This window comes from Mandrillus leucophaeus, unplaced genomic scaffold, assembly GCF_000951045.1.
Source record: "Mandrillus leucophaeus isolate KB7577 unplaced genomic scaffold, Mleu.le_1.0 Scaffold12, whole genome shotgun sequence".
Taxonomy (NCBI): domain Eukaryota; kingdom Metazoa; phylum Chordata; class Mammalia; order Primates; family Cercopithecidae; genus Mandrillus; species Mandrillus leucophaeus.
Genome location: NW_012100320.1, coordinates 5,226,719 through 5,240,973, shown reverse-complemented (window position 1 = coordinate 5,240,973; position 14,255 = coordinate 5,226,719). Strand labels below are relative to the sequence as shown.

General features: G+C 52.4%; 1 protein-coding gene across 1 annotated transcript in view; it reads right to left on the bottom strand.

Annotated features, from left to right (window-relative positions):
• Positions 1-14,255, bottom strand: part of SMAD6 (SMAD family member 6) — a 79,819-nt gene that overhangs the window by 5,708 nt on the left and 59,856 nt on the right. The window contains exon 4 of the mRNA XM_011969333.1: positions 6-309. Within this exon, the coding sequence (XP_011824723.1) occupies positions 6-309 (304 nt within the window). The remainder of the gene's footprint in view (positions 1-5; positions 310-14,255) is intronic.

Here is a 14,255-nt window from a genome sequence, read left to right as displayed (position 1 = left end):
CGGGCGCGTCCAGCGTCGGGGAGTTGACGAAGATGGGGTGCTCGCCGCGGTTGTAGGCCCACACGCCGTCGGGCTCCTTGCTGAGCAGGATGCCGAAGCCGATCTTGCTGCGCGTTCGCCGCACCGACTCGCTGCGCTGCTCCAGGTTGAGCTGGCCCAGGCAGAAGCCGCTGCCCTGAGGTAGGTCGTAGAAGATGCTGACGGCCTGGTCGTACACCGCGTAGAGGCGGCCCACGCGCGTCCGGTGCTCCCAGTACGCCACGCTGCACCAGTGGCTCGGCTTGGTGGCGTCCGGAGACATGCTGGCGTCTGCGGGACAAGCACAGGGACCGCCGCGTTATTCGGGGTGGGGAGGTGGGAGGCACCGGGGAGCGGAGGTGGGCTCTGCTGTCTGCACAGTGGGAGCTGGGTAAGGTTTCCAGCATTCAGCAGTCATGTGGGCACCGACGGTGTGCCAGGTTGTCCTCAGGAAATATAGCACACAACAGGACATCTCTTTCACACACACACACACTCACACAAAGGAGAAAACAGAGGTTATGAGCCACAGAGTGCAAGCCAGAGAGCACCTGTTGTGTGCTAGGTGCTGTGGAAGCACAGACAAGAACCCTGCATACCCGGCCCCTGCCTCTTCATGCTAGCAGGAGAGACAGACAGCTGCCTGCACGCCCCCAAAGGAGGGACTGACTGTGGAGCACCCATCACGGACCAGGAGTGGAGCACTGTGCTTCTTACTCTTCACAGCGCACAGGACTCACTTGGTCCTCATGATCACTCTGCAAGGGCGCCACCTTCTCCTCCTTCTACAGAGGAGGGCACCCTGCCAGGATTTGAACCCACTAGTCCAAGTCTCAACCTGACAGAGTAGGGTTAGGCTATTGGTGGATGGGGGCGGGGGTTGACATCACCACATTAGAGGACGCAAGCACAGGGAGGTGGGCTGGGGGTGGGGGGAGCTGCCCCCAGGATCCCATCCGGCCTGGAGCAGCAGGATTCCTGTGGTGACCTTGTTATAAATATGACTGCCCGACTGCTCTCTACCTCAGCCTTAGCCTCCCGGTACCGCCCACTTCAGTTGGCTTTCTTGGCAGGAAATGCAGGTTTTCACCAGAACTGCAGCCACTTCTGCATGGCAGAGGAGCTGAGGGTCCCCAAATGACAAAGAAAATGGCTCCTTAAGGGCTCTGGAGCTGCCCAGCAATCGAAGGTGTGTGCTGCTCCTCTCTGGGCCTCAGTTTCCTCACTGTATAGCAAAGGGGTAGCTAAGGTGTTACTGAAATCCCTTGTCACACTCTGACTCGGGCCATCTGTGTGTCTAGAGGAGTTTAACAATTTTCTGAGACCAAAGTTCAGACCAACACAGACCAGGGTGCTCCCTGCTCTCATGTGGCCAGCTTCTCAGATTCTGACATCTGGCCTTTCCTTGGAGCTCACAGCTCTGAGAAGCAGGCAGGCACCTATAACTGCCCAGTGAGGTGACATGATTTGCCTGCCATGCCTGCTTCCACACAGGTCCCTGGCCTGGGCCTGTGCAGAGGGAGGTGTTCTGCTGGAGGCCTGACAGAGCAAAGCAAGGTGCTTCATGGCTGTTTTTCTGAGGAAAACTGATCAAAGTCCAACCAAATCCCAGAGGACAACACTTCTAACAGCTTCACCTGGGAGCCTGCGTGGGGCCAGCTCTGGCTGCCTTTGCTTTGGTCTTTCCCCTGCCTAGAAGCCCCAGAAGAACAGGGTGGCAGGGCCCCTGACATCCCCTTACACACTGGGAGGCCCGCCCAGCCACCTGGCAGGAGGCCGTCTGCCTCAGGGGCCTCCTGGAGGCTGACTGCTCTGCTGTGGCTTTGGGCTGGGTACAGGCTTCATGAGTGTGCCCCTTGCCCTGTGCCTGGCACTGAGTCCCAGACCCAGGTCCCCAAGTCTGCTAATCCAAGGGGTAATCCAAGTCCTCACACCAGCCCACAGCTTGGATCATTCTGCCTCAGAGTCTCCAGGGAGGCCTCTGATGCTTCCAGCTGATGGTCAGGAGAGGAGGAAGAGGTTCTACATCCTGCCCTCGACTGAACTGCCCTTAGCCAGTGGGCAATAGTGACAGAGACAGCTCAAGCCCTTGGGAGGTCACTAGGTTCAGGAACTAGGCCAGCCCCGCAGATGGGCAGCTGGGAGAGCCGACTCTGAGCTCCAGTCACTCCACTCCAGTGCCCCTCTCCCCAGCCATCTATCTGGCATGGGTCTGGGAGCCCCCAAGGGCCAGAAAAGCAGCACCGTGCTAGCCTGACCATGAAACTCCAGCACCCACACTGCCCACCAACCAACAAGAATTCCATGACTGTGTCAGGCACAGCAAGGTGGGGATGCAAAAAAAGCGATGCCTGGAGTATGCTGGGAGACAGGATGGGCAACGGCATTCGTGAGTGCCTTCTGTGAGCTGGGCCCCTTCTTCACAACAGCCTCATTTCACCTCTGCTAGCAGCCCATTCCACAGGTGAGGAGACTGAGGCCCAGGGTACACATCAGTGAATGCTGGAGCCGCCTTGGTGCCAGGCCACACTCTAGAGGGGAGCTCTTCTCCACACTCCAGAGACAGTTCTGCCCTGGCTCCTTCCTAAAACCTGCACACTGAGCAAGTGCCGCTCCCTCCCTAAGCCTCGGTTTCCCTATCTGTAAGCATGACTGCTCTCATGGTCCATGAGTCCCAGAGGTGATTGTTTACAAGCTGAGGCTTCACTATCCCCACTCTTGGAGGACTCCATTTACTGTCTCACTGAGGGAGGGGTCACTGCTGCACCTCTTCACAGACAAGGCTGAGACAGTTGCCCAGCCACTCTACCTGACCCACGGAAAAAGGCAGAGTCTAGCTGGGGAAGGGCAGGGGCGCAGGGGGCGGGGGGAGCGACTTTCTCTTTCCCAGCTTCCAAAAGGTTGCTGGCTGGGAACTCTGGGAGGCTGAGGCAGGAGGCTCACTTGAGCCCAGGAGTTTAAGCCCAGCATGGGTGACAAAGCAAAACCTCATCTCTACAAAAAATGTTTAAAAATTAGCTGGGCATGATGGTGTACATCTGCAGTCCCAGCTACTCGGGAAGCCGAGACAGGAGTATTGCTTGAGCCCAAGAGTTTGAAGCTACTGGGAACTGTCATTGTGCTACTGCATTCCAGTCTGGGTGACAGAGTGAGACCTTGTCTCAAACAAAAAGAAAAACAAAAAAGAAAAGAAAAGGAAGTTTTTCAATTCAAGGATAGGTGGGACTTCCTATTCCCCTCCTCTCAGTTCCCCCAACCCCAGCCAGGCCAAACTCGCCCCATTTCCCCGCTCAAAACCCATGTCCCCAGCCTAGCCCCAGTGCGTGTTACAGTACCCTATGACTGGGGATGAATCCACAGAGCCGCCCTCAGGCCTTGCCTGCCCCCAGCCATCCAGCTAAGGGACACCCAGGGCTTGAGCCAGGCCCCATCCCCTGCAGCTTCCTTGGTTGAACAGACTGGGTTATACCTCATCAGGCCTGCGCTCCTGGCCGTGTCTCCCAAATCCAGGGAGACAGACCGCTACCTCCGGGAAGCCCTCTCTGACCTCTCCTTCCTGGGGCACCTGAACTGCAGCCCCTCCTTTGTCCTTAACAGGTGTCTGCGCTCCTGGTCAGTGCCCCCAAGTTGGTCTACACTCTGACTGGGAAGGGGTGGGGTGGGTCTCCATCTATCCCAAGGCTGCATATCTTCCTTGGGCTCAAGCAATCCTCCTGTCTCAGCTTCCCGAGTAGCTGGGACCACAGATGTACACCCTTGTGCCCAGCTAATTTTCAAAAGCTCTGTTGTAGAGATGAGGTCTTGCTTTGTTGCCCAGGCTGGGATTAAACTCCTGGGCTCAAGTGACCCTCCTGCCTCAATTACTTTTGCACCAACCTAATAAAAGGGAAGGGGGCAGAAAATAAAATACGTCCCAGTGCCTGGACATTGCCACCACCCCCCACCCCACAGGGAATCCTGAACCCAGCTGGTGGGCTGGTGGCTTCAGGCCCTAGGGCACGGAAGGGTGGTGGGCAAAAACCGGGGTCTCTTGTCTGATCCAGAGGGTAAGCCAGCCACTCTCAGCCTCCCTGTCCCCACTCAGCTCTCAGTCCCCGGGCGTCAGAGCTTGAGTATCCACTGACATTATCTTATCCAGTGAGACCCAACACTTCAGCCTTCCACAAACCAACACATTTTTTTTTTAACAGGGGAGCTGGGAATGACACAGGGTGACCACTGCTTCATTTTTGTTTCTGTTTGAGAAACAGTCTCACTCTGTCACTTAGGCTGGGGTACAGCAGTGGCGCAGTCTCGGCTCACTGCAGCCTTGACCTCCCAGGCTCAAGCAATTCTCCCACCTCAACTTCCCAAGTAGCTGGCATTATAGGCACACACCACCGGATTTTGCCATGTTACCCAGGCAGGTCTCAAATTCCTGGGCTCAAGCAATCTGCCTGTCTGTCTCCCAGAGTGTTGGAATTACAGGCATGAGCCATTGCACCCGGCCTACCACTGCTTTATTTTGCCATGTACAGACTTATTTTCTAACTTATTTTTATTTCTTTCACCATGGACCAATGAAAACTTAGTTTTGAGACTGGCCTGTTGGGACCACTAATGGAGTCCAATAATCTGGTCCCCCAAAGACAGCATCCTGGGAGGCGTCGAGGGACTTGCCCAACGACACACAGCAGTGGGTGGCAGACCTAGGGCCAGAACTTGAGGGCCCAGAACTCTACTCTAACCCATGCCGCATGGTCCACAAGGTTTCACAGTGAGACTGTCCTAAGGCTGCCACCACTGACTGGATATGTGGCCATCGATAAACTGCTAAATGTCTCCAAGACTCATTCACTGTATTTGCAAAAGGACTGATTCAATAATCAAGTGCTCCACTCACACACTGTCCATCTCTGAATTTTCTAGACACTCCGGCAAAATCAAGTGGGTGCAGAAGGAAGGAGCTGCCTTGTTTACGGGCTCCAGTGTTGGCCTTACCCTTCAGAGGCCAGGGATCTTTAGTGGGGTTGGGGGTCATGGCCCAGGGTCGCCGCCATGGAAGGTCTCAATAGGACTGTGGACAAGGCCCTTTGCAAACTGCAAAGCACTTTACAAATGTTAGGGGTTAGCCCCTAGCCTGGTACCTGCAGTGAAAGAGGTGCCCAGTGAGTGAAGGAATGGAAGAATGAAGCAATGCATGTCTGAATGTCTAGAATGAGCCCTGCTGTGGCTCCATTCTCTCACACACATATGTGCATTCAGATTTCATGTGGTGTGTCCAACACAAGCTGACATGCTCTCTGTGACACCATGAGTGAGAAGGTAGGTGCCCCCTAACCCATGGTCCCTACTCTGTACTTCCCACAGCTGCACGGCCCCTTCACCCTGTGCCTCTCAGTCACAAGCCTGGGCTGCCACTCAGGTGAGGGGACAGTCTCTTACAGAAGGATCTTTTTCTCCTCGTGGCTCCTAGGCTGTGGTACTGCCATCTCCCACGGCCATCAGCCTAATTAGGAACCAACTCTTTAATTGCAAATAAATACCGGGGAGTCAGACCCGAGTGAACAACATCAAAGATGACCGAGTTCTGACCGAAACGCCCGCTCACTACCCCCTGCTCAGGGCCTGGCCTAGTTCCCAGCCAGACTCTGGGTCCTGCTGGGAGGGTTCCGGGGGAGGAGGAGAGGCGCTGTGTCTGGGATGGATCTGGCAGAGTGGCACTAGCCTGGGAGAAGTCCTGCCTCCTGGCCCTGATCCAGCAGGTCATCTCCCTCCTCTGGCCTCAGTCTTCCCATCCGAACAATGAGATCATTACTCTCTCCCCAGCTCTAAATTTCCGTGATTTAATGTTCCTAGGACTAGCAGCTCTAGTCCTAACCACCCAAACCCAGAAACCAGCTCAGATATCTATCAACAGAAAACCAATAAACAAAAACTAGGAACATCCAGCCAATGAAACACTACTCACCAGGAAAAAGGAACAAGCTACTGACACCCGCAACAAGGTGCATGAATCTGAAGGGCATCCCATTGAGCGTGGGAGGCCAGACACAGAAGGTTCGTGGTATATTTCCACCGAGACAAAACTCTTGAGAAGGCAAACTAATCTACGGCAGTGTAAATCAGAACAGTGGCCAGGCATGGTGGCTCACGCCTGTAATCTCAGCACTTTGGGAGGCTGAGGCGGGTGGATCACCTGAGGTCAGGAGTTCGAGACCAGCCTGGCCAACATGGCAAAACCCCGTCTCTATTAAAAATACAAAAAAATCAGCCGGGTGTGGTGGCGGGCACCTTAATCCCAACTATTTGGGAGGCTGAGGCAGAAGAATAGCTGGAACCTGGGAGGCGGACGCTGCAGTGAGACAAGATTGTGCCACTGCACTCCAGCCTGGGCAACAAGAGCGAAACTCCATCTCAAAAAATAAAATAAAATAAAATAGATCAGAACAGTGGTTACCCCTGGGGAAAGGGAGACAGCTGGGAAGAGGCACAAGAGAACTTTCCAGCATGATGGAAATGTCTGATTTCTTGATTGGAACCATGGGAACTTGGGCATCTGTGCTGTAAAAAGACACACCCTGTACGCTTAAAGAACCGTGGATTTCATTTTAGGTATGAGACCTTGAAAAAAATTAAAAAGAAGAAAGTGGCAATGTCCTGTAGCTGTCCTAGAGTGGCCCCAGCAGGGCTCCACAGTGGCCCAGGGGACAAGCCCTTTATCCTCCTGGTGGCAACCACATTCCTGCCACCAGAGGGTGGTGGCTGTCTGCACCGAGGAGGAGGAGGTGACTGGTCCCAACAATAGGCCTTCTCCCCTGCACAGAAATCCGCCCCTCCGATGGCTGGCATTCTTTCCTCTACGCCTCTCTGCCCAGGGAGGGTGCTGCGAGCCCAACATGTAATTTTGTGGGGGTGCAGGGGCACCAAGGGAGCTGACTGCAGTCTGAGGGAGGCGGGGAGTGCTGAAATCCCAAGAAAAGCCTTTAGCTTCTTCGAATCAGCAGTTTTCTGTCAAAACAAAGGGCAGGAACGTTCCTGTGTGCTCCCCCGTGGGCTGCAAGCTCCAAGAGCCTGAGCATAAACTGCAGCCTGCTTTCTTCCTGCTTCCCCCTTTCCTTTTGACCAGACTGCCTCAGACTCAGCCATCCCCTAAAGGAACCAGCGTTGTGCCCAGCTTAGACTCAAAGGTTCAGGGCATTCATGGGAGGCTCAGCCCGAGTCCTCTGGGTCTTCAAGGGTCTGGGTCAGCAGGGGAGCAGGTGGTCCCTACTCCTTCACCTTCCAAGTCTTTGCTGCTACTTCACACACACCTGGGCCATAGCAACCTCCCTGGCTCTCCCAGGGCTAGATGGAAAGGGCCTGCTCAGCACCTCGTTGATAGGCCTGAAACAAGCACAGACAGGCCCAGACCCTATCGAGAGCGAAGAAGAGATACTCAAAAGTCTCAGAGGCCCAGAGAGGTTACGTGACTTGCCCAGGGTCACCCAGCAAGTTGGTGGCAGAGCTGAAGAGGGGCCCAGGGCTGGCTTTTCCAATCTCCTTTGCACAGGGCTGCACTGAGGCCTCCTGCCCTCCTGGAAAACTCCTTTCTTCTGTCCCATGTCATGCCTGTGGCTTCAAGTTCCAGTCCAACCGGCAGCTTTTCATCTGTGGCTCCCAGGCCTGGGAGTAATTACGTGGCCCTGCATCTGGTTAACCTAACACCCCTTTTAAAGCCTTGTTTGCCCATTAGATAAGTAGTTTTTGTTATCAAACTTAGAGGGAAAAAGGAGTTTCCACTTAACTCTCCTTTGTCGTTTTAAGCTGCAGAAATGGCTTCAGGTTTTGCAGCAAGTCTCGAGATGCAGCATTAATTAGAGGCTCTTTTTCTTTTCTTTGTGAAGGGAGGGGAAGACCAGTTCTTTCTTTATCCACCGGGCTCCGGCAGTAAAAGCAGAGAAGGAATGTGCACAGGGCCATGTTAATGGTCAACAGCTTAGAACGAGCCTCTCTGCTGAACTCTTTCCAAAAGCTGGGCCCAGCTGACAGGAGTTTCCTCTTATTCGCTCCCACCCACCCCTCCCCACCCCCCACCTCAGCTCCAGCACCTTTGGCTCCTAGAGGAAGCCGGGCTTCCAAGGGGAAGTTCCTAATCGGTCATTACATCACGGGCGGTCTGGCCACCACTGCAGCCTGCCTGCACAGGGCCCACCTCAGGGGCTCTTTTGGCGGCTGGTCTCTACACTGGCCACCACCCTCCAGACAGCCGCTCAGCTAGTCGGCTGCGGGTGGAGGGATGCCCCTAAGACAGGGAGTGTGATGGGAACAGGAGGGCAGCATGACAGAACCAGGAGGAGGGAGACTGAGGAACATGCCATCCACATGGCCAAGGCGCAAAAACAGGCTCAGAGAGGTAAAGTGACTTGCCAAGGTCACAGTGGAAATGAGTGACACAGCTGGGACCAGGATGTCTCCTGCATAGGGTTAAAAGCATGGACTAGGGAGCAAAGGTGCCTGCATGTGCATCCCAGCTCTGCCACTCAGAGCTGTGAAATCTTGGGCGAGTGACTTCACCCTTCTAGGCCTCAGTTTCCTAACCTGTAACACAGGGATGCAATCAATGGTTACTTCATCAGGGTGTTGGGATTAATTTCAAGTGTGTCAAATAATGCCTGGCTCAAAATAGGCATTGCATAAGTTAACAGCTATTATGATTACTAATATTATTACTACCATGCAGCCTTATCTACATATATATATAAATTATATGACAGAGTAACTCAGCCTGTATAGTTCATAAGGGCATTCGTATTCAGTAGTAACACCTGCAAACATAATATGTGCCAGTGGAGTTGAGAATCAAGGGGAAATAATAATAGTCATGATAATAATATAATAAACTAGCTCACATTTAAGAAACCTTTACCAAATACCAGGCAGTGTCCGAAACCCTTTAAATGCACTACCTCAACATATGTTAATTCTCCCATCTTAAGATGAGAGAGCTGAGGCCTGAAAGTCCCGAAACATACCCCAACTTCTCAGCGACGAAGCTGCAGAATTGGGATTTGAGCTTCCATCTATCTAACCTTAGAGATGCGGACTCTGCATCACTCCTGTGGTTGCAACCTGTGGGCTGCAAAATCTTAGAGGACGTCAGGGCAATGGCACAGAGACCATGCTATAAGAAGCTAGCCACGTCCACTCCATGCCATCACGTGGGGGTTCTGCAAAGACTGGACGAGAAGAGGGGTCCTCGGAGGTGACAGTGCTAATGACACTGCCCCATGACATGCTGCCCACCTTCCTAGGAGGGCGGTGGGCTTTTCAAATATCACACCCTAACAGCTATTTCTGACCCCCTATGCAGCCCTGGAAACACACTTTTTGGCTTTTAAGTGTAGTTTGTCCCCCACACTCAAACATTCTACCCCTCTAATACACAAAAATGAGTATTTTGTAGATGGGCTACAATCATAATAATTGATCTTGGGCAAGGGCTGCTACCCCTGGCTCGTCCCTGGGGAGTGGGAGGCGCTCTACATGCTTCATTCATGATCCTTTTTGAACTGTGCAAGTCCAGGAGGCAGAATCATCCCAATTCTCAGGACAGACCCAAAGTGAGAGTGCAGCGCAGGAATCCGGATCGACTGGACTGACCCTGAGCCCACTGTCTCTCCTCTGGGCCCTCCTTGGTGCTGCCTCATATGCTCCCTTAGCTCTCCTGGGTGGTCCTCAGAGTCCCCCAGTCGCAGGAGGGGTTTAGGAGTGATCTGGGGTATCCTGACGGTCAGCGGCCACCTGGCTGGGCTGTACCCAGCCTTCTCGAGGCCAAGGGTTTTCTGCAGGCTTTTCTCTGCAGAAAGGCCTTTCTTTCAGCCTCGGCGCCCTGACTGCAGCCTGCTTGGCCCCACCTCTCTGGAAGAACAAAGTGGTGGCCCGGGCTGTGATGGGTAAGGTTTCCATTCTTTTATCTCTTGCAGTATTCAAACAAATCCTGAACAGATGAACTCATCTTGCAACCCTGACACAAAACAAGCTTTTTTTTTCACCCAGGTCCTAATATACAGGCCTGCTCAGTGTCTCCTCCACAGGCCATTTCCCCAGGAGCTATTAGGCCTTACCACTCCAACGGGCAAGGGGACCCACCAGAGGATGAAACCTGGGGCCCCACTCCCATCAGCATGCCTCTACCTGCCCTCCACCTGCAGCTCACCCGTCTGGCCCTGCCGAAGAGATCGTCTCCCACCCGCTAAGACTGCTCCGGGTTCCCTGGGCCCAGACAGCACGGCTTTTCTCTGCAGGTCCCGGGGCTCTGTGGTACAAGCTCCCTTCACTACACTCTCTGCAGGCAGCTATAGCTTTGAAGAGCCACACGGAGGCTGGTGGTAGAGCTATCTCCTCCATCAGAGGACTCATCCCTCAGACTCTGTGCCAGAAACAGTGGTGCTGCCCTCTTAAAAGAAACCCCAACTACTCAAGCCTGAAAAGGAAAAGACCACCTGGCAAGCAAGGCAGGGAAACCCCTCAGGCCCTTGGGGAGGACAGGAGCCCAGGTGGGGGAATTCTGGTTCCCTGTGTCCTGGAGGGAACGAGGGTGGAAAGGGAGAGCCAGGGCAAGACAAGCAGATTATAAAATCAGCCCACGTTTTGAGAAGGAACCAGTTTCTGCAACAAAGCCTCTGAACTTTGCTCCCATTCCAAGTCCTCTTTTGTTTTATCATAAAGTCAGACTCTGGAGTGTGTTTGTTTGTTTTCTTACTCAGAGACCACCTGGGGTGGGAAAGCCTTGCTTTCATTATTGCCCCTGGAAAGGTTCTAAAATAACAGTGTGCAAGACAATGAAGCTGGTACCTCAGTCCCCAGGTGGCAGTTGTGAGATGGGAAGGGGCCCCCAAATCCTCCCAGCCTATGGGTCTGCACTGCTTATGGCCAAACTGCCGGGTTCACCTATAAACCAGGGCCTGCAGCCGCCTTCAGGGCTGTTGTTCTCACAGCAGGCTGGGCCTGAGTTCTCATCTCAGGCATTAAATGCCCAAGTTCACCAACTGAACCTAACCCTGAAGTCCCTGGTTAATCTGAGATCACAGAGACAAAACTGGCCCTTTGGGGTTCAGACAGGGACAGCCTGGGCGTGCATCAGAGGTGCAGGGATGCTGGTTTGTAGCAGATGATGGTAGGCTTCAAGAAAGCCCTTCTCAGCTGGGCGTGGTGGCTCAGGTCTGTAATCCCAGCACTTTGGGAGGCCAAGGCGGGTGGATTGCCTGAGGTCAGGAGTTCAAGACCAGCCTGGCCAACATGGTGAAACCCTGTCTCTACTAAAAATACAAAACTTAGCTGGGCGTGGTGGCGGGCACCTGTAATCCTAGCTACTCGGGAGGCTGAGGCAGGAGAATAGCTTTAACCCAGGAGGTGGAGGTTGTAGTGAGCCGAGATTGCGCCACTGCATCCTGGGCAACAGGGCAAGACTCCGTCTCAAAAAAAAAAAAAATAAAAAAAAAAAAAAAAAAAAAAAAAAAAAAAGCCCTTCTTTTGGCACATTCTCCATCTTGCAGGTTCCCAGAGCTGACAGAACTTGAGACACCTTTAATTGTCTTTTATTCCCCATATACAATGTGTTTTATTGGCAAACCTCCTGCCTTAGACTTCTTCTTGGACCTAACTAATATAAAGCCATAAAAGCAAAGTACCTAAAAATTGCCCTCAATTAGCCTGTCTCAGCTCTCAGGAACAGGCACCCACACTGGTGTAGAACTGTCCCAGGGGGTAACCAGGTAAGGTACCCACAGCCCAGCCCCCTCAAATCCTTGGCCTCACCATCTCCTGCCACCAGGCCGCTTAGCTCCCTGGGCTTTGAACACCCCACCCAGTGTGCATTTCATCCATCCACTCTCTTGATCTGGAATGCTTCCTGAGACCACAGATGATGGAGAGGTGAACTCGTGCAAATCTTTACAGCTATGTTACCATGGGCAGGTGACCACATCTCTGAGAACCAGGACCAGCTGTCTACTTGTGAGGGCCCAGGGAAAAATGAAAACGCAGGGCCCCCTGTTCCAAAATGATGAAGATTTTCAAGATGGTGAGAGCACAGCATTCAGTTAAGCAGAGACCTCTTCTGAGCAGAAGCCCTGAGTTACCCCACACAGCGAACACCCATGGAGCCAGTGCTGCCAGGGCCTGGTTTCCTCTAGGTGATTACCTAACTCACAGGGGTTAAGGGGTTTTCAAGAAGAGCCTGACAACAGTACCCGGCACTCAGTGACCCTGAGTTTCTTTCTCCATTCCCTAATACTTGTCAGAAACTTGCTTAACCATCCAGACACCACTGTCACTTCCTTTGGAAAGCCTTCCTCAGCCCCTGGGTCTCAATCACACACCCCTCTTCTGTGACACTCAAATTTATGCTGTCAACAGAAGGGTACATGTCTCTATCCAACTCATCCACCAGCAGGCTGGCCTGGGATTCAGCTGGCTTGATCTCCCCTCTCCTCCCCGAGGACCTGGTACTATGTGGCCTAACAGAGGTGCTCTCAGCAATGGGGAGCTGAATATAAAAACTCAAAGGCTGGAAGGGCTTTTGGAAAGTCGTCTGCCTCCTTTCAAACCAGGTTTGACAAAGGCACTGTGGCAACACTGTTCCCATTTAACAGATGGTACTACTGATGCTCAGAGGTCAGTATGTTAGGTAGGCGCGGAGAACCAGTGTCCCCATTTGCTGATCCTCCTGATGCAGCCTGGTTAACAAAATGGCAAATGAGTTCACTATGTGTGAAGATTGTTTCAGTGGCTTGAAATAAAATGAAATAAAATAAAATCACCTAAAGCCTACAAGTCATCTAATCTGGCCATGGGGGTGGATTTAATTTCTCTGGCTTGCTAAGTCTATGAAGGTAAATGGAACAGGGAACATGGCTTTGAATGGAAGAGCCAAAGAATGGGTGGAGAAGCTGGTTTCCTTATTTGCAAAGCTCTCAAATGTACGCTTCATCTAACACTATTTTGTTGTTATTTACCAACTAGACAGAATCAGGTGACCTTTGCAAGTCAAATATACCTGCCTCTATTTACACTAAAGATGTAGGCTGGATACGGTGGCTCATGCCTGTAATCCCAGCACTGTGGGAGGCCAAGGTGAGAGGATCACTTGAGCCCAGGAGTTTGAGATGTGCCCTGGCAACATAGCAAGTCCCCATCTCTGCAAAAAAATAAAAAAATTATCCAGGCATGGTGGCATGTACCTGGAGTCCCAGTTACTCTGGAGGCTGTGGGAGGATGGCTTGAGCCCTGGAAGCCGAGGCTGCAGTGAGCCATGGTTGCACCACTGCACTCCAGCTTGGGAAACAGAGCAAGACCCTGTCTCCAGAAAAAAAGAAAAAAAAAAAAAAAAAAAAAGATGCAGCTTGGGATAATCACTCCAAAATTAAAAGTACAAAGGTGGAACATTAGATAATAATTCTTGCGTTAAATCCTTTCCTTTAAAATAGCCTTTTGTTATACAAAAATACAGGATCCACACCTCTTTGGTGAATGCAGAGACCTATATATACTGAATTTTCTTAAAGTGAGGATTGCCTCGGTCATTCTTGCGTGTTTCTGGAACAAGCAGGAATGCTTTATAATTAACAAAAAGCTAATATTGACTGGAGAGATTATTAATCCACAATTAAATACTAACATTTGCTGTAGAGAATGCAGGAACATGAGACTTAAGCATTCTCAACAAAAATGTTGCAAAATGCCCTACTGGCTTGGCAGAAGTACACAGCTCTGCCATGGCCACCCGTCTGTACTCTGTGGCTGTGCTACTATGCAGGCAAGTTGAAGCTGCTTGACGCATCCATGCCCAAGCTCCCAAGCTGCCAGGAAAGAGCTGACTTGTTTGATCAGGGGTGAAAGGTGCAGAGGAGGGAGGGAGTCAACCAGTATATCCATCCCACCAGACTAACAGGCAGACATAGCCCCACAGAGACCCCAGGACCCACACCTCTACCCCAAGTCCAAGACTGGTTTCCAAGGTAGAAGGAGGCCAAGCTTGGCTCCCACAGCCCATGCCAAAAGGGTGGTTCTATCCTCATTGATGGTGATGGTGAGATGTTCTTTTGAACTGTGGAAGGTTTCCCGATTCTGCAAGCCCATTCATAAATGACCTTGTTTTCGCTTACGGAATATAAAGCTCAGAGGTTTGGTGACTACCCCGCGGCCCACAAGGTGCATGACGAAGCAGGATCAGATGCTCCTTCCAATGCCATTGCCTCCCGCCCAGCATCTTGAAG